This window comes from Pollicipes pollicipes, unplaced genomic scaffold (genome assembly GCF_011947565.3).
Source record: "Pollicipes pollicipes isolate AB1234 unplaced genomic scaffold, Ppol_2.1 Scaffold_6686;HRSCAF=7923_pilon_pilon_pilon, whole genome shotgun sequence".
Lineage (NCBI taxonomy): Eukaryota > Metazoa > Arthropoda > Thecostraca > Pollicipedomorpha > Pollicipedidae > Pollicipes > Pollicipes pollicipes.
Window position 1 is genome coordinate 11,335,072 of NW_023596921.1, and position 19,604 is coordinate 11,354,675.

The following is a 19,604-nucleotide window of genomic DNA, read 5'->3' on the forward strand; positions in this document are numbered from 1 at the left end:
ATAATGACCATATTTGAAGCTGGTTCCACTGGGATCAGCGACCGTCTTTAAGCACGTTCAGCATCAGTCCATCATATTCACCCCAGCGTCCACAACATGCATCACAACGACGTGCCACGAAGCCTGGTGGCATCAGCCATCAACAATTCATGGCCATTTCCCGCACACAAAGCCTGAATGCCTGAATCATGACTCCACTGGGGGACCGCCCCTCTGAGCTCCCTCCCCGCCTCCCCGATGGCCCTGCCGCCGCCACCAGCCTGCCGTCAGGCTGCCGCCTAGTGCCCCCCCCCCCCCCGCCTTCCCCTCCACTCACCGACAGGCTTTGTGCAGCCATTGGTGCCGTTGGTGCCGTTGGCACCGACGTGATGACCGTTGGCGGGCGGCGCGGCTGCGCCGTCGATCGCCGCCATCTCCTTCCAGAAGCCGGCGTCGGCGCCGCGCCGCAGGTCGCGCACATACCCGGCGAACATGTGCGCCGGGATCGCCTCCTGGCGCCAGTCTGGCTGCGGCGCGTCCGCCGCCAGCGGCGGCCGGCCGCGTCGCGCTCGCCTCCTGCGGCCGGTGACGAGTGAGGTGAGGTGAGAGCCCTCGCGGCCGTCAGACCGGCAGCCAGCCGTCATTCTGGCCACGTACGGGCATCGCGCGTCTCGACGTATTTACATAGCGCCGCGCGGCCTCCGTCAATACGGTGCTTCGACGGCGCCCGCCGCCGGCGAAAAACAACGCTGAATGAAGGGTAATCTGGTGGCGGCGCGTGCCGCGCTGGACCGGGGTGCGATTGAAGGCTGGGGCGGAGCGGGAGGCCGGCAGGAGCCGGTCCTGGTGTACGGGCGCCGCCGGCGGCCCGCACCAGCGCCCCGAGGCCATTCTGTGCCACGAGTGCGCTCGGTGTGGCGGGGTAAGGGCACCAGTGAGAGGGTTAGCTCGGTAGGGACCGCGTTGCGGCCTGCATGGGCGGTGGTTGCTGCCCAGTCCCGCACCGGGCACTGGTGTGTAGCTCAGGCCCGTACCGGACGCTGATGTGTAGCCCAGGCCCGCACCGGGGGGTGGTGTGTAGTCCAGTCCCGCACCGGGCACTGGTGTGCAGCCCAGGCCCGCACCGGACGCTGGTGTGTAGCCCAGGCCCGCACCGGGGGGTGGTATGCGGCCCAGGCCCGCACCGGGCACTGGTGTGTAGTCCAGACCCGCACCGGGCAGTGGTGTGCAGCACAGGCCCTCACCGGACGCTGGTGGGCAGCCCAGGCCCGCACAGGGCGCTGGTGCACAGCCCAGGCCCGGCACCGGACGCTGGTGTGCAACCCAGGTCCGCACCGGGCACTGGTGTGTAGTCCAGGCCCGCACCGGGCACTGGTGTGTAGCCCAGGCCCGCGCATGGCGCTGATGGGCAGCCCAGGCCGGCACAGGGCGCTGGTGTGCAGCCCAGACCCGCGGCCGGCGGCCGCACCTGGTCCGCGTGACCAGGTGTCGGGCTCGGCGCTTCCGGCACGTTGCGTGGCATGACCTTTCACGCAGGATGGATAACATTTAGTGTAGTGCGACACTTCCACGGATATATCGAGCTTGGCAGGCGGATCTTGGCATTACCTGGGATGTTGGAAATGACGGCTTTATGCTTAAAGACATTGCAATGATGAACACAGCCATTCCGCAAGCGAGCTACTGAGTACATACAAAAGATGCTGTGGTTGACATGCACTGCAATCGAAATGCATGCATAATGTCGCAATGGGATTTCTTACCTAACGCTGGATTGCGTTTTATGACTGTCATACTTAGAGCGTATTTATGCTAAGTAACCCTACCAAAATATAAATTTACGTTGAAGGTCGTGGGTCATGCTCGCGTCGGACGTAAATCACGAACAAAAATAAATCTTGCATGACATCTGAAATGATAATGCATGGTGGAGGGTTACCTCTTTGTTTAACTGAAGCAGCCCATAAGCCCGTCTGATACATTCCCAGTGCGCACCTACATCTCTTCACAACACGTTATCCGCCTTCTGAACCTGACGACATTCCAAACTAAAGACTTTGACATTCCAAACTGAAGACTTTGACATTCCAAACTGACGACATCTCGGTCCCGGCACGCTGCAGCCACGATGCTGGAGCACGCCGGGAGATTTCGTCGATCGAGGCTGCAGATCACCGCGGCCCCGCCATGAGGCGACACCCTCAGACCGGGCTGGGGGGTGACGGTGACGGCCGGACTGCCTGGGACCGCGCCCCGTCCTCACCTGCAGAGCGCGACCATGACGAGCAGCGCGACGGCGCCGACGCCGACCAGCACGCCGACGCCGACGGCCAGCGTCGAGTCCTCCGGTCGCGGGTGGATCAGGCGGAACCGCTCACAGCCTGCGGCGGACGGAGGGCGCTCACGGGCCGCCGGTCCTCACGCACGCACGCACGCACGCACGCACGCACGTGCGCACGCACGCACGCATGCACGCATGCACGCACGCACACAAGCACACACACGCACGCACGCACGCACACACGCACGTACACACGCACGCACGCACGCACGCACGCACGCACACGCGCACGCACGCACGAAGTGAGGGCAGCTCGGCTGCGATCCGGGCTACGGTTCATTTATGTCTCGTCTGCAGCATGTTTGCGCACCTGGCCAATCAAAGTAATGAGCTACAAAACAATCAGATAAGTTTAGCTCAGCATATACTTTACCACATGCATGAGAATTGGGATGTTGTGCGAAGCCCTGAGCAGGTCTGAGACAGCTTACAGACCTGCGCGCGGTCTTGGCAGCAACGCGCTCCACGGCTCTGTGAAAACTCCCCGGTACACAGTCGATCTGCTATACCGGCTTCTTCTCACTGCCTGTATCTTAAAGTAGGTCATGCCCTCATCCAGATTATGCATGATTATCTGGAAATAAATAGGATACAGGTCAGGATGAAAGCGGAAACACAACAGATTGCATAAAAACAACGATAACTTTTGATATCATATTTTTTTAAAGATATCGGGAGCACTTTTTAACGGACTAGTTGCCGGCTTACGTCGCTCCTGACAGCCATTTGTAGTATCATGTGCTCACTGTAGCCGTCAGGCGAACCGTAAACAGCTCTTGTCACTTGTGTGATAGCATCTCAGAAAATCAGCTCTGGGAACGTTGCACTCATATCAAAGTGAATCTGGTAATGCTTTGAGTTCGGCACTACGCCTAGCGGACTGCTCCACGGCCGTCAGATAGATGCGGCGCACTTCCAAAGCACCGCGGCGCTCTGAAAAACGACTCACGATTGACACACAAACACCTTCGCCGCCGGCAGATGCGCGGCGCGTCTCCCGCTTTCGCGTCCCATTCCCGGAAAACTGCGTCATCGCTCCAGTGCTGGCGGCGGCGCCAGCAGTCCCAGGAGGCCGAACCCAACGTCCGGGCGCAGCGTGTCTGGAAGTCGCCGTCAGCCGTCGCAGACCGGCCCACCGCCGACGAGGCGGTCCCCGTCGGCGGCGGCGGAGACGCCCGCGGCAGCCCGCCGGAGACGGCCACGGCGGAGACGGCCACGGCGGCCAGCGGAGACGGCCACGACGGCCAGCATAGACGGCCACGGCGGAGACGGCCACGGCGGCCAGCGGAGACGGCCACCGCGGAGACGGCCACGGCGGCCAGCGGAGACGGCCACGGTGGAGATGGCCACAGCGGCCCGGCGGAGACGGCCACAGCGGCCAGCGGAGACGGCCACGGCGGAGACGGCGGAGACGACCACAGCGGCCCGGTGGGGTGCACACGACGACACGCGAACTGTGGGTTCCTAGAGACCCGACCTTCCACGATCTCAGGTATGAGAGTTCGTAATGCACGTTACGCGCTTACTATTTTTCCTCTTAAGCACTGTGACGAAGACACAAACAAGTGTTGACACTTTCTGAGCTTTCAAAGTAATTGTGGCCGAATTTCCGGTGAAAAATTTAGTATTCGGTATACCTCAAGCTGTTTCCCCATGCTTGATGCCCACACTCAATGAAATCCCACTCCTGCGGGCGAAGACATGCGCAAAAACGCTCGCGGGGACTGACTGACGCCTGCCGGCGATGAAGCCTTTGAGCTTCCGGCCAGACAGTGATCCCCACAAAACGTGTCGGGATCTGAGAGCGGCAGCGCACGCACGATATTCTCCCCAGAGTGCTATCAGTGACGGTCGGATCGAGTTTCCGACAACAGACGAATTAGGCTCGTCGCCGTGAGCCGCCGAATTTTCCGCCGGGCGGCCGCGTCTAAAGCGGCGAGTTTTCGACGCTCGCGGCCTGCGAGGCGCCGCTCCTCGACGCCAGCCGGGCGCGGCCGCTCTTGAATCGCGGAGAGCATCCACCGAACCCCAGATCCCGATATAGAGGAAATAACGAGCGGCGCGTCGCGTATTTCACTAGCGAAACGGCCCGAAGTTGCGCGTCGCAACTTGTTGAAAACGCCATCGGCCGGATGTTGGGTCGACGGTGAAACGGCGCCGTCCGCCGCGCCAGTGTTTAACAGCCTAGTCGGCCGTTTACGTCGTCTCTGGCGGCCATTTTTTGCGATATCGCCCGCTCATCGCAGCCGTCAGAAGAATAGGAAGCCGTCTTTATGAGGCATATGACGTGCTGGACAGCTGCGGCTGCTCTGGCAATGGTAGCCGCGGCTGGGGCAGCTCCTCGTAATGGATTTCGTTGCGAGCAAGCCGACCGGTAGAGAAACGCAAAGCCGGCTTAAACCTCGTGGTTGTTTCATCCCCGTCAAGGTGAAAACTTCCGTCCATACTATTCATTGCAGGTTTCTAGTTAATGTCTATCTAAAGAGCGTCCCCCTTTGGCTCCCCGCGGACAGATCCTCCCAGTAGTCAGAATCCATACCCATGTAGCGCGGGTGTTGAATTGTTTGAACAGGCTGACAGCAAAAATAAGGAGCCTTGTGTGACTGTCCGCGTGTGCCTCCGGAATACCGTGGACACCGTCAGCAAACACACAGATTTACTGTCGTGAGACCTGCGACAGCCTGTCGAGCCCCCCCCCCCCCCCCCTGACGCTGCCACTCAGGAAGGAGTGCGGATCGCGTGCTCCGTCGTGGTTAGACGCTGTTTACTCGGCCTTTAAAAGTTTCGCGGCAGAGTGAGTCTCGACACAAAACGTTGTGCGTGCAAGCCATATAAATTCGATACGACGAACAGAAACAGCACTGCTGTTCACGAAGAGAGCGTGGCCAGATACTGTCGTCTGGCGTTCCTAGCAACACGTCATTTCTTTTGTAAAGCACGAGGTCAAAAGTCAACTGACACCTGCGACAACAAAGAAAATCAAACCAACAACCCTCGCGAGCTACAAAGCAACTCACCAGCTGGCAGAAGGACCCAAGCCCAGCCAAATGTCAGAGACCACCAGCTGGCGGAAGGGCCCAAACCCAGCCAGATATCAGAGACCAACAGAAGCCGTACCGTGTGTTCGCCGAGTCCAGCCGGCGTGCGCGTCAGCTGGTACTTCCGGTCGCGCTCGTTGCGGTAGCCGATGGTGAAGAAGCTGACGGCCGGCTGGCTGTCGGGCGGCGGGCCGAGCCAGCGCACCTGCGTGGCACCGTCCTTGACGCAGCTGATGTCGAGCACGAGAGGCAAGCCCGGCGACGAGGTGTCCGTGCGGAGGCGCACGTGGCGAGCCGGGCCCCGCCCCACCGACGTCTCCGCCAACACGCCGACGTTGTAGAAGGTGAATGGGTCTGGAAGGCGGCACGTTGGCTGTCAGGTTATCACGATCGAAGGTGAGTCTGTGTGGAGACAGGCGGGGTGGGTCTGTGTGGAAACAGACGGAGTGGGTCTGAGTGGAGACAGGCGGGGTGGGTCTGTGTGGAGACAGGCGGGGTGGGTACGGGTAGAAACAGGCAGGGTGGGTCTGAGTGGAGACAGACAGGGTGGGTCTGAGTGGAGACAGGCGGGGTGGGTCTGAGTGGAGACAGGTGGGCTGGTTCTGAGTGGAGACAGACAGGGTGGGTCTGAGTGGAGACAGGCGGGCTGGGTCTGGGTGGAGACAGGCGGGGTGGGTTTGAGTGGAGACACGCGGGATGGATCTAGGTGGTAACAGGCGGGGTAGGTCCGAGTGGAAACAGGCGGGGTGGGTCTGTGTGGAAACAGGCGGGGTGAGTCTGAGTGGAAACGGACAGGGTGGGTTTGAGTGGAGACGGGTGGGGTTGTTCAATTCATGCTGTATGAGTTAACTGTTGCCTTATCTGGTTATCCAAGCAACTTTCTTATGTTTTATGTGCAATAACCCACGTTGTTCATGTGCCTTTACAACCAAAATGACATGTATCCAAGGTATATGTTATGATTGGCATTAAAACCGCGGTTGAGATTAAGGCAATGACAATACACCGTAGCATATGCTCTTCCTAATGCGGCAAGCAGATGCATTAGGAAGTGTATCTTGACGCCGATGTGGAAATGAAATGGAATTTTTGAACGCTCTTGACGCAAAATTGTATCAATACCTCATCTCTACTCTCCACGCTTTCAGTATTTTGAAAGTACTCTACCATACATACCATACATACATACATACATACGGAACGGCAAACGAAAAGTCGCAGGCGCCGGTTAGCATGTGAAACCACGGCACGAAAGCCAAGCAATAACTACCCGCCCAAGCCCATTAAAATTAACGGCAGGTTCTGAGGTGCTCGCCCTCGCTGGACACAAGCCAAGCATAATGGCCGGACTATACGCTAACTCGGAAGCCGCTAATAAGAGCCGCCTCTTCCGCGCTCGGCGATGGATGACAGCCTAATGAAATGCAGCGGCGACAATACCATGGCGTGCCTGACTGTGGCTCCGCTTGATTCATTTGGCAAGTCCGTCGGCGAAGGCTTAATTGATGTGGACGGGCAAAATCCAGAGCTGGCAGGCGCAGTTTTGCGGAGCGCTCCGCTCAGCAGAATGAGCAATAAAATCAGCTAATGGGTGAAGCGGGGATGGACCACCTCGTACGAGGCCCATACCCGGCCGCAGTTGTGCCGATGGTGGGTCTGGCGGCGACAGGACATGTCCGGTGCTGACTGGGTTACGCAGGTCGATCCGGCCACCCCTAACCCACGTGAATCGGGCGTGTCACTAGACGGGAGGCTCATCGCTGCATGTCAAACACTCTGAAACACATCACTGTACGCCCAGCACTCCGGCAAACCTCACTCACGTCCAACACCCTGACAAACATCATTGCATGTCCAACACTCCGAAACACATCATTGCACGCCCAACACTCCGACAAACATCACTCACGCCCAACACTCCGACAAACATCACTCATGTCCAACAATTCGACAAACATCACTCACGTCCAAAACCCCGACAAACATCACTCACGTGCAACACCCAGACAAACATCACTCACGTCCAACACTCCGGCAGACATCACCCATAGCCAACAAAGTGACAAACACCATTCACAGTCAACACATGACTCACGTCGAACACTCCGACATGCATCACTCACGTCCAACCCATCGACACACATCACTTGTATCCAACATTCCTACATACGTCACTCACATCCACCACCGTGACAAACATTACGCAAGTCCAACACTCCGACAAACATCACCCACGTCCAACACTCCAACACATGTCACTTACATCCAACACTGTGCCAACATCACTCACGTCCAACATTCCGACAAACATCACTCACGTCGAACACTCCGACAAACATCACTCATGTCCAGCACTCCGACAAACACCACCAACGTCCAGCACTCACTCACGTCCAACACGGAAACGCACCACACACTCCGAGGTCAGCTCAGTGAAGTCTTTTCCGTTCCCGTGGCCTCAGTTCGGGTCGCGGGTGACTGGACGAGCCCGGTCGGCGGCGCTGCCGGCGGTCGGCGGGCTGCTGGCGTGTCTAATGTCCATTACGTGCCGGGCGGGCGCCGTGTACTCGCCTTGTCTATTACCTGGGCCGGAGCGACCCCCGTGTCGCCGGCGGCGGAGCGTTGTCGCCAGACTGATCACTGCCGGACGACGGCTCTCCGGAGAGGGTTACGCCGGAGGAGCCACAGACAGGATGGCGTACAGGAGTTTGCTCAACGTTTTGCTGTCCGAAAGAGGAAAAGTAGCGGCTGTGGTTTAGGAAATGGGAGTTCGTTATATTTTCGGATCGATTCAGAAAAAGGAATCTGCTATGTGCGGCCGGCAACGAAGTACACGTTGACATATCTGGCGCGATTTTCATCATCCTTTTGACCACAATGGTCTGCATTTTAGAACAAAAATCCCACGGTTTCTGTTATTGTGCCCGTTGACTAGTTCCAGAAACAGGACTGCCTCCTGTTTGACTTTGGAAGTCAATGCCTCCTGTGGCTTGGCTGCACTAGGGGTGATCTTTCTAGAAACCCCAGCATTTTTCACGCTACCTTCCTGAACCTCTGGCATCATACCGGACAAGACTCCAGTTTGCTTTGTGCTGGGTCTGCTGCTCTTGCTCCATAAAGGCACCACACCGTGTACGGCGCATTATACTGATGGTGATGGCGTCACCAAACCAGTATACGGGTCCATATGCAGCCGGCAGGGAAGCCTGGCGGTTTGCCTTTGAAGAAAGCTTATTGTGTGTGCCGTCTGAACAGCTTACCGATCAATTCGCGTACATGCCATCCCTGAGACAATGCGGCGCTTTCGAAATAGTCCCAGGCTGAGAACGGCATTCCCTGCTTTCCCTGCAGCATTATCTTTTTTACATGTCAGTAATATGCTAGAAGAGCACGCTAAGCCCTATTCAGCGAGCTGACCATTATCATCGGGTAATAACGAGAGCACCGTGAACGTCCACATGAAATGCCTAATGTTGCCAGGATCTTGACGCATTTCTTCCTAGGAATGTAGCACGACCTGTCATCAAGCGTCTTTGGCCGGACAACCTAAAACCCCGCATATCTGGCTCATCAAGTCTGTAGAGGGGCAGTTGAAACGCCCCACAAGACTGGCATGCAAGCCCAGCCCCCACCGTAGAACCCTGGCACCACAACCGCTCTACGCCGTACTTGTTCTACTAACGTAAAAAGGCCTGCTTTTTACAGAGCCGTGAATCGGATATGATCAAACAAATTTGGATGAGCCCAGCACGAAACGAATGATTGTTTAATTCTCTTGAGTCGATCTATTGTCCAAGTTTTGTCTAGAGAGGCCAAATTCCCACGGTCTATGGGGTTAATGCTTTCAGGGATCCTGCGCCGTGAATTTTTTGACTTTCGTGGCATGTCCAGTGATCCCAGTAGCTGAATCAGCAACATGCCGGATCCGTGATCGAAAGGTTTTTAATTTGAGATCGGAGCGTTTAGAACTTTTTTCCAGTTTCCTATGGAGTATGCTTCATTGTTTGCTGTCAGTCAATACATGATGTCAATTTAATGTAGTGTACAGCTGCTTGAAAGCTTCTTGCCAAAGTCAGGGCACAACATTGACTAAAATGATAAATGCTTCAATTACCGGTTGCCAGACGCGTAGTAAAAACAGAAAACAGCCTTAATTGCATGCCTAGTGTATTTCTAGTTTAATACTGCGACGTTTTGTGCATCGAACTTTGCTCTACCAGGTATCTTTTACCCTGACGTAAGCCAAGATCCACCGTCTGTGGCGGTACAGCCATCACCCAGAGTGTTCAGCGGGTTGGCCTGACAACCCGCGCGTCTGGTGGTACCCACACCAGCATCTTGGCTGGAGCTCGTGGTACGTTTGACGGTGCGCCCCGACGCTCGGAATGTGTGGCAGAACCAGGGGCGCAGCTAGAGTTCCCGTGAGGGGAGCTGAGTGAGAAAGGATTACGTTGTTTTTAGCTTTCTCTCAGAAGTAAAATGGTGCAAAATAAAATATAAAAAATAAAATGGTGCAAATGCTGGCCTAAAGGAGAGCTGGGGTTCCAGCCGCTACCTTGAGGAAGGAGCTGGGGTGTGTATGTGTGTGTGTGCTGTAGGGGGAGGTGCGCTGTCCCACCTGCGAGCGACGTGGCGTAGCGTCCAGTGCGTACGGCGGGACAGCCTAACCTCATCCAGGGTGTCTGGCGGGACAGTCTAACATCCAGCGTGCGTGCGGAAACTTACCGGCCAGGTGGTCTCGCCACTTGACGCACCTTGTTACTTCCTCAACATTTAACTGCAGCTATACTGACAGAGACGGACGACTCAAACTGCAGCCCGACTTCCCAAGGCGTTCGACTCTGAACTGCACGTGGATATCCTAGAGCGCGCAGCCTTGAAGTGCAGCTCGGGTTGAGTCGGTTGCCCTTGGACCACATCCCAGCACACTGACGCGTTCGATCTTGTCTTAGAGCTTAGCATTCTAAAACGAGCACTGCAGCTTGACTTACTGAGACGGTCGACCTTGTGCTGCAGCCAGCGGTCCTCGGAGGCGGGCAGCCAGCGCAGCTCAGCCGGCAGGCCCACGCCGCTGATGTTGATGCAGTAGCGCAGCAGCATGCCGTTGCGCTGGGCGGGCGGCGTCCACATGAGCAGCACCCAGCTGCTACCCACGTCCGTGTAGCGCACGGAAGCCGGCGCCCCCGGCACTGTAGCAGGTGCCACAGACAGTGTTAGGCAGTGTGACGCACGTAAGCCGGCGCCCCTGGCACTGCAGCAGACACTATTAGGCCGTGTAGCGCACGGAAGCCGGCGCCCCTAGCACTGCAGCAGACACTGTTAGGCCGTGTAGCGCACGGCAGCCGGCGCCCCTGGCACTGCAGCAGACGCTGTTAGGCCGTGTAGCGCACAAAAGCCGGCGCCCCTGGCACTGCAGCAGGCGCTGTTGGGACGTGTAGCGCACGGAAGCCCGCGCCCCTGGTACCGCAGCAGACACTGTCAGGCTGTGAGCGGAGATGACAGATTCAGCGAGTCGCACGGAGACGCTGCTGAGCCGACTGGTATCGCCAGATATGCGGTGAGACGACAGCGCGTTATTGATAACGCGACATGACATCAATGACTGTATGCCTGGAAGCAGACTGGAATACAGGAAAATCGAAATCCCGGCATAAGAAAACACATACGACAAAGATCACAAGAGGGTCATAAAAATCACACACAAGCGAGATCCAATAAGAAAGCAATTCAGGGGCGCTCCTGACCCGCGGTAAGCATGGTCGTTAGAGCTGCGGCCTCGTCTCGAAGTAAGCGACAGATACAGTGAAGTCAAGGCACGTCGCCACTTAGATTCAACTCGCGCTTGAGGCTTCGTGTTGCCACGGGAAACGTAAAAAGCTAATTCACGGCCGAGCCGTATCATGAACTTGCCAGGCGCGGTACAAATCCTCGGTGCTAATTGGCTGACAAGCTGGGGCAAATCGTTTCAAAATTAGAACCGTTTGCGTGTCGGGATTCGAAATCGGGCCGCGGCTATCGGAGACTCCGAGCAAACGACGCCCGGGGACCCGGGTTTGACTGAGATGATAATGTATACATTTCAAGCTCATTTGGCGGATAAATCCTCGTCAACGGAACTCCTTTTACTGGCGTTAGAGGCAGGAGGGCAATCCCACGTCATTTAGCTCAAGATTGAGCTTAAGCTACAAAACAAAACAGTGGGTTGGTCCGGTGCCTAATGAACCCAATGGTGTTAAGTTCGATGTCATATAACTATCTCTTGATCGTCCGGGTTTCATGGAAAACATGAAGTTGAAAATGTAGCACTTCGACAACGTAGAACAATAATTTCTCAAAACGGTCCATTACATAATGTTCCGAACCGTTTGCAGTTGCATAGAATAGATCCAAGAGCAAATAAGGTTGCCGCAAGCCAGAGATCTCGCCTGATCTCGGAAAGGTCATTTAACCGTTGGAAGATACACGCTTGATTTAGAACCGTCGTTCTATGCAGGTCTGGTCTAATATGTTCCAGGCACTCCAAAAACAACAGCACAACATAGCTAAGACGTAGTTTAGACGGTCCCCAAGGCTTTCGAATCACAACCTGACCTTACTTGGGCTGGATATTCGACCAAGGATATGCAATGAAAGTGTCATAGCAATACCAAATTTTGAATGCGCTGCAATATATCTGTCCCGTATCACGGAATTGGAGCCTGACAATAACAATCACCCGTTGCCCGGCCAAAGTCAATGTATATGATATATCGTATGTGAGATATAATTGACGATGGAGTACTTACGAAATGACACGAATAAGAAGACGCCAAGATCCTTCGTAAAGATGCCTACTTGGAGTGCAGTTTCGACAAAAAGCCTTGCGCAAAAAAGCGCCAAATGATTTACAGTGGTATTATTCAACGGTGACAAAATCCAGGATTTACACGTTTTTGCTCCAAGTGCAATTTGTTTAGCCGGTTCCATTTAGCACAAAAGGGATGCCTGATGGGATTAACGTGGCTTGAATCGCATTTAATTAACAAAACCTGGTGCCGAACGAAAGGATCTCAGCGCCTACGCCGGATGTTGCAAGATAAATAATCTCCTTTTCAAACGTCTTCCATCACGGACTGCTCCGGCTGCCTACCTCTCTGCGGCGATTAAACACAGGGCTGTAAGAACGACTCAGGAAAGCATAACTCAAACTGTTGTTAAAAGCTTCATTACCTCATAATGATACATATAAAATCAAACCTGAAAAATTTTTGATGTCCCCTGTACGCCCGCTGTGCTGCGTCAATTAGTTCTCAATCTCGCAAGTGCCACGCAATACCGCACGACTTATTATTGCTTTGCAACAAACGCTAAGATCGACCGCGGCCCCTAACAGCTAACGCCGCGCGGCTGAAACAAAGATTACGATGGCTTCAGTGGCATGACGTTCTTCTAGGAACTCCTTTTGCGTTGATGTCCATGAATGGATATATCAATAAAAATGAGTTCCTAACGTCCTCCATCCAATCAGCGACACAGTTCAGAGCATGGCAACCCTCAACAAATGTGCTGTCTTTCCTCAAATAAGTGGAATAATATGTGACTAACACATATTTGGTATTTCTTGCAACAAGCGGAGGAATGTGTGACTGAGATGGCTCACTAAAGGAGACGTATCACACAAATAGCCTCAAAAACTCTTCATCTGCAGCTGTCTCGACTCCCGTCACATCAAAAGTCTGACGCAAACTCTGTCCAACGGTTACACGGTCGTGTCCGTTGGCGGCAACCTCTAAAGCACGGTATCGCGACACCACTAAGTACTGTAAGTACACCGCACCACCGCTTTCAGCATATGGGTAACAGACTGGGGAAACCTTCGTCCTCAGTTATCGGCATTGTCGATCAGTTTAGAATGACCGTCTGGTCCGACTTTCAGCGAATGAAAGAGCACGGTGTAAGCGCACACATGTCAACTGCCTTGGAGTTGAGAGCCTCTGGATGCTGCTCCGTAGACATCAAGCAGACCGAATCCTAGAAGTTACCGTCTACTACATTTGTTTGTCTTGTGATTTACGAGAGACCATGGTGGTAGCATGCGCGCAGCCATAATTAACTCAAGTGAACAATTAACAGCCCTTTAAAGGGAATGTTCCACATTTGTATGGCGTTTTGGACTGAAGTAGCCATCTTGCGGACATTTTGATGCAGTTCACTGATATGCCCTTTTTAAGACCCAAAACGCTCTGGTTCCTGAGCTACACGCCCGCAAAGTACGAAAAGGCTTATTTACAGCCAACTTTAAAATCGCCTTCTGAATAATGACGCTATAGAAACGTCATCAGATTCCAGTGATATTACAGGCTGCTTTTTGTTTATGGTCAAAGCAGCATAGCCACTACTACATTCGCAAAGGCGATGATGCTGCACATGTGGTACAGTCCGCGGAAGATGATTGACGGTCAGTAAGATTTTACTGCTGAATGCGTGTCGCGAACACAAGCGTGAGCAATTTCGGGTTGTGCGACACCCGTCGTGAAACGGGTAATTTTTCCTTATTTTTAGGTCACAGGTCAATGTTATAAAAAAGAGCGTCACTCTCTGCAAAAAAGTACGGCACCCAAAAAGTGGGTGCTCTCCCAAAGTTATAAAAAAGAAGACGCGACAGCAATTTTTTTCTCCTCCTGACGTTTTTTTCTTCTTCTGCTAACATATCTCTTAATGACAGCTTGGTTGGCGCCTTGTGTACCGGAGCACAGAACCTTGCACGGGTTTATGGGTTAGCAAGGTATTATGAAGCTAGGGAAACATTACAGCAATACAAATATATATATATATATATATATATATATATATATATATATATACAAATATATATACAAGTATATATTATATTGCATATATATATATATATGTATATATATATATATACATATATATATATATATATATATATATTTCTCTAAGCATTTCACATATATGGTACGATAAATTTAAATCTTGAACACAAAATTATGTTTTACAAGCAGAAGCTCTTGAGCCGCGTTACCATGAATCCCCCATTGGGACTTTGTTTCGAAGGGAGGCCACGGTGAAGTCCGGTGTTGTGACTGAAGATCTATGCGGAAATTGTGAGAAAACCTGCAATTTGATGGCCCCGCGAGCTGTGTAAATGTAAGATTACACTTATTTGAAAAAAGAGTGTGAATCGGGGGCTCGAAATGCGTGTGATCGGTGGTGGTATGTGCCAGTGGCTTGCATTGGTATTGATGTGATGGGGAGTGTGCTTGCGAGGTTCGCTCTTCTGAGAGAGAACATTGTTTTGGTATTCTTCAGTCCACTAGCTCGCAATAAGATGTGATATATTCATGCCTATTGATATTGATGCCTGCCCCTACCTTTATGTTTGCGTTTGAAGATGACAAAGAAATGCTGGCAAACTGAGAGAAACACTAGCCCTTATATTGCAGGAGTATATTGTACAAAGCAAAGTACTGGTACTGGTACCTCATTATGATCTTGCCAACATTGTGAGCCTATTGAGGCATACAGCATGTAATTAATCCATTGCATGCCATTATATCAGCGATTCATTTTGGCAGTAGGGGCTGGTGTGAGCAGCTCATTAATGGACATGCTCAGTATAGGCTCACATTATATGACTTTGCAAAACTGTCTTTCCCTAAAAATATCTGAAAATGTAGCTTTATTATTGCTGATGCAAATTGTACCGTCTTCACAAATCTTGTATGCAGGCAAGCACTGCTCCTGAGTAATCAGTGTCATAGTCACTGCAGTTTGCCTGGGATGTTGGGTGCTGAGAAAGGTGGAAAAGCATTGCTGTTGGTGCCTTGGACAGCACTTAATAATATGTTTATCATGAGCCTGGTATGCACTGGCAGCTTTATCACTTACCTTGCATTTTGCCCATCCAACCATAACTACATGCACTTGTCATGTCTCCAGCCCTGTGCAAAGTCAGCATGTTTGCAGTGTCATTTCAATACATGTAAAATTTTCCTGTTATTTTTTAGTAAAGCAGCCTGATGGCTGCGGAATGTTGCATGACCATGAAAGTGAAAGATGTGTTTGCACCCTTCTCACCTGCGTTTTCTGGATTCCCAAAGCAGGCTGAGCAAGTGATGCCAATTATTTGGTTGTCTGATTTACTGAAAGTGATTTGTATGTTGTATCATGTATGTTTGGTCAGTCATATGTCATATGGGAAGTCATTATAACAGTGCATGCTTGACACATCTTTTCATGCTGGAATTCATTGTAAAAGTGGCATGGATTGCAGTCGAAGAACCATACTGTTGTTCATTATGTCATGCCACAGGACAGCACCGAGACAGTGCCAAAATAAAGCTATTGACCAGTGCCATTACACAATGCGCCACATTGGTTGAGTACCCTTTGTCAAGCCTATGAGATAGCAGCTTATAATTTATGAATGACTAGTAAATATTTATTTAGCAATGCCAAAGGTCTGTCTGCGGCAAGTATGTCGTTGCACCACAATGGTTACATCAGGGTTAACTATTATTTGAATGAGGAATCCTGAGCAAAAAGCAAATATGATTGGTAGCCAAGCCTTACCATCTTTACCCTAGCAATAGCAATGTTTTGACAATCAGTGCATGGCAACGTTGCAAATTTATGTTTTCGCATGACAGCACATTTCCAGTCAAAAACAATAAAGACAATGTTACAAAGCTTATTGATTTTGACACCACACCCCATTTCCAGTTACAAACGATAAGGGCAGTGACTACGGTACACATCACATGGTATCAATGTCAGGACTCAAGCACTGCGCGCAACGATGGGTTGACGATAAAGTAATGACAAAATCATCAACAGCAAAGCAGCAACAGCAGCAGCACAGCATATCGTGCTTTGATATCAATAATCTGCCATAAAAGCTGGCGATCGCTACGTTGCGTACTTTAAACAGTCCACGAAAGCTATTCTTATGGCCAGCACCAAAACAAAAAATCCACAAACAACCCACCCACCAATCCGGCCCCGACACGGCCCCCGCCACGAGAATGGCCGGTTGGCGTCGGCCTTCGTGTGTTTCGAGGTATTCTTTCTGGTCTGGCTGTCAGATGCTGCCAGGTCTTGCTGTCGTCACAAACCCATTTCATGACGCCATCAAACAATGACGTAATGGGGTCCATTTTTTAAAACTTTGAAATTTTGCTACTTAGCGTCGTTCTTGAACTTTGAAAGCTTACCAATAGTTGGAAGGAAGCATTTCCCATCATGTCTGATACCTAACTCAATATCTTCAACTGGGGAGCATTCCCTTTAAGGATAACGACAATTTTATCACGCATTAAGATCAACTTAATTTCATCGGAAAGCCGCTGAACAGGCACGTGTTATCAGTCTGTATGCGAGAAGTTAGGAAGTTAGAACGCGACAGATATTACGGATGGCACTATTGTTCGGATTGCAAGGACAAGACCTTCCCATTTGGCACAGTTGGTAAATAATTCAACTCGCTTTCAAAAGACCCTGGTTCGGGTGTCAGCAAAGCCAAGAAAAAAATAGGGGTGTGGCGCATACATGGCTGAAAGTCGAAGCTCAGTTCATCTCAGAACTCCCGAACCCCTGACAACGGCCGGAGAAACAACTGGCCGAAACGTTGTGACCATTCCAACGCACCAGACGAGGACAATACCCCCAATAATTGTTCCATCCGTTTTACGACTACATCGTCTCTGACCTTCCATAAGACTATGCAACGGATCTCCTTTAACAAAGAGCACGAACCAAAGTCTGTAAGTCTGCAAAGTCTGTAAAGTCTGTAAAAATAGGCACTTCAGTCGTCAGCTACAGACCGTTTCACACCGGAACGAGGGATCGGGCGACCTCGGAAAGATGGATTCAGTTTATCCTCTTGAACGGAGAGTAAGCGGAGCGTAAACGTAACCTCGGAAGTGAAACAATTTCAGACCGTCGAATTAATGAAAACAGGGCGATGAAGGTCTCGTTTGAAGTGGTTTATGTGTTGGTTATGTATTCTGTGCACTGTCCCAGCAATATTCAACATGTCTATGTTGAAGGGAGAAATACATTTTGCTCTGAAAAAGCATTGTCTTTTTTAAAGGTCTGATCTGGCTGATTACGCTTCACTTTACTTTTTAGTCAGTTGTGTGCGGTATATTCGTTGTTTCTTCACGTGAGTTGGTGTGTCAGGGAGCAGTGATTCAGTCCATGTGACACCATGACCTTTGAGTGCCAGTGACATTGCAGTTGTTCAGGGGACATGGGCTTGGCATGGGGGTCACGTTTATCATAGTTTGCTCATTTGTAACAGGGAAGGTTTTTATTGCATCTGATTAGTAAATTTGCTTTGTTTGTCGTCAGCTGCACTCAATTTCAAATAAAGTTAACTAGGCACCATAGTTCTGAACACTTACATATATCAAATTTGCACGGCATCCATAATGTAGCCAATGCTGGTGCACTTAATCTGCAATAGCATTATAAGTTTGGTATTAAGATATGCTCATAATTTATGTACCCACTAAAGGTCCTTACAGCCTACCTGATTAAAACTTCCGTTTAAGAAGTAGAGCATTAGGGTGCGTTGAAACTTTAGAATCAAGCATTAATGTGTAGAAACTTTGGAGTCACTATGTGCTAGCAGAAATCTGAACCCATACTAACGCTGGACAATTCATGCTACTGGTGTTACCTTACGCTCGCATTGGCAGTCGGTTAGCATGAGTTTGGCTCTGGAATCTGAGAATGTGGGCCAACCACATGTATTTCTTCTGCATATTAAAGTCATATATTCACCGCCACATTCTGCATTGTAGAACTTGGCTCTGAATAACTTGTCCAAGTTTTGTCAATGACGTATATACGGTTTCCATCTATTATCATATGTTGGAACAAAATCTGTTCCCTAACCCAATGCCTCCAGGATTATTAATATTGTAAGTTTTGAAGTATTTGATAGGGACATGATACACGAGCATATCTTATGCTGGGGTTTCCTTTCCCCATGTATTGACATACATCCGTGATCATTAACGATGTCACTTTGGAATGCAGCAAAAAGATAAGTAGCTTCTCTAAATCATCATGTTATCAAAAATATATCTACTTATAGGCGGCTGTATGGTGTAACACATACCCCACATCAAGACAACACAAAAAAGAACTCATGGTCAGAAATCACAGCAAACTTAGGAGGTGATGTCACAGGTGAGCAGCCTACATTCACTTGTGTTGGTTGACACACGTGAGTAGCATGCATTCGTTTCCAGCTGTGTCCTATATTTCTTTGGCACTCAAAAAGGAACGTTAGGTAAACATTTCTTATTATTGGCCCTGCCGAACCTTTACCACCAGTATCATTTCAATCACGCTTACTTTGCAGCTTTTGAAACCCAAAATTGAAATTGGCAATGCATCCCATTCATGAATTTTATCTTTATTTTTAGTGGTCGAGTATCTGGTTTTCACACCTTCGGTGCATGAAAAGAACGTTTGTGATCACCAATGATGCCCAAGCCACGAAAACTTACCCGCTCCTCCTCCGCGACAGACAATATTGTGGTTTACCAGTTCTACAACTGGCTCCTAAATGTTTGGCTTTGCTAATAGATAGACATACCTAGACTTGCATTCTTTTCACTCAACTTCAAGTCAGTCAGCAACTTAACTCATACCTCTTCATCCTTGCAGAAGTTCTGAAAATACAATGAGGAACAAACATTGCACATTTCACAGTTGGTTTACTTTGTTGTGCCATTAGTATGCTATGCCTTTGTTGACACAAGACACAATTTCGCAAAGCGCCTCATTGTTTGCCAACAGCGGATGGGGCCATGACTGGCTGGCCAAGTGTGCGGTCATGAGCGCACGCCCGCTGTCACCAGACTTTATCGATGATGCCAGATCGGCCAGCCGGTTTTAGCAGGAGCTATTCTCTTAAGGGTTCGCTCTGTTACCGCTCCGCTCGCCCGATCCGTCCCAGCGTGCACCGGTCTTAAGCCGGTGCTGCGATTATCTGGATGAAGTGTGGCGACTCAGGCAATCGTTACGCAACTCGAACCCGACAGTTGCGGTTGCGTTACAGATCATACGGGTCAATTCGTTTCAATGGAACGGTTGTAGCATCCACACAGTCTCTTTTCTCGAAAAAATAACTGATAACCACTGTGCGTAATGTAACTGAGCAGCGGTAGAAAGGTGTCCCTGAAACGTGTTCAGCCCCGGCGCATCGTGTAGGTCGCTTACACTTCCCC

General features: G+C 51.1%; 1 protein-coding gene across 1 annotated transcript in view; it reads right to left on the reverse strand.

The window, feature by feature from the left end:
• Positions 1-34: 34 nt before the first annotated feature.
• Positions 35-19,604, reverse strand: part of LOC119107466 (protein sidekick-2) — a 38,746-nt gene continuing 19,176 nt past the window's right edge. Inside the window, exons 5-10 of the mRNA XM_037230910.1 lie at positions 10,350-10,547; positions 5,438-5,712; positions 2,756-2,894; positions 2,290-2,360; positions 317-506; positions 35-123 (exon numbers count right to left, since the gene is read on the reverse strand). Coding sequence (XP_037086805.1) covers positions 35-123; positions 317-506; positions 2,290-2,360; positions 2,756-2,894; positions 5,438-5,712; positions 10,350-10,547 — 962 coding nt within the window. The remainder of the gene's footprint in view (positions 124-316; positions 507-2,289; positions 2,361-2,755; positions 2,895-5,437; positions 5,713-10,349; positions 10,548-19,604) is intronic.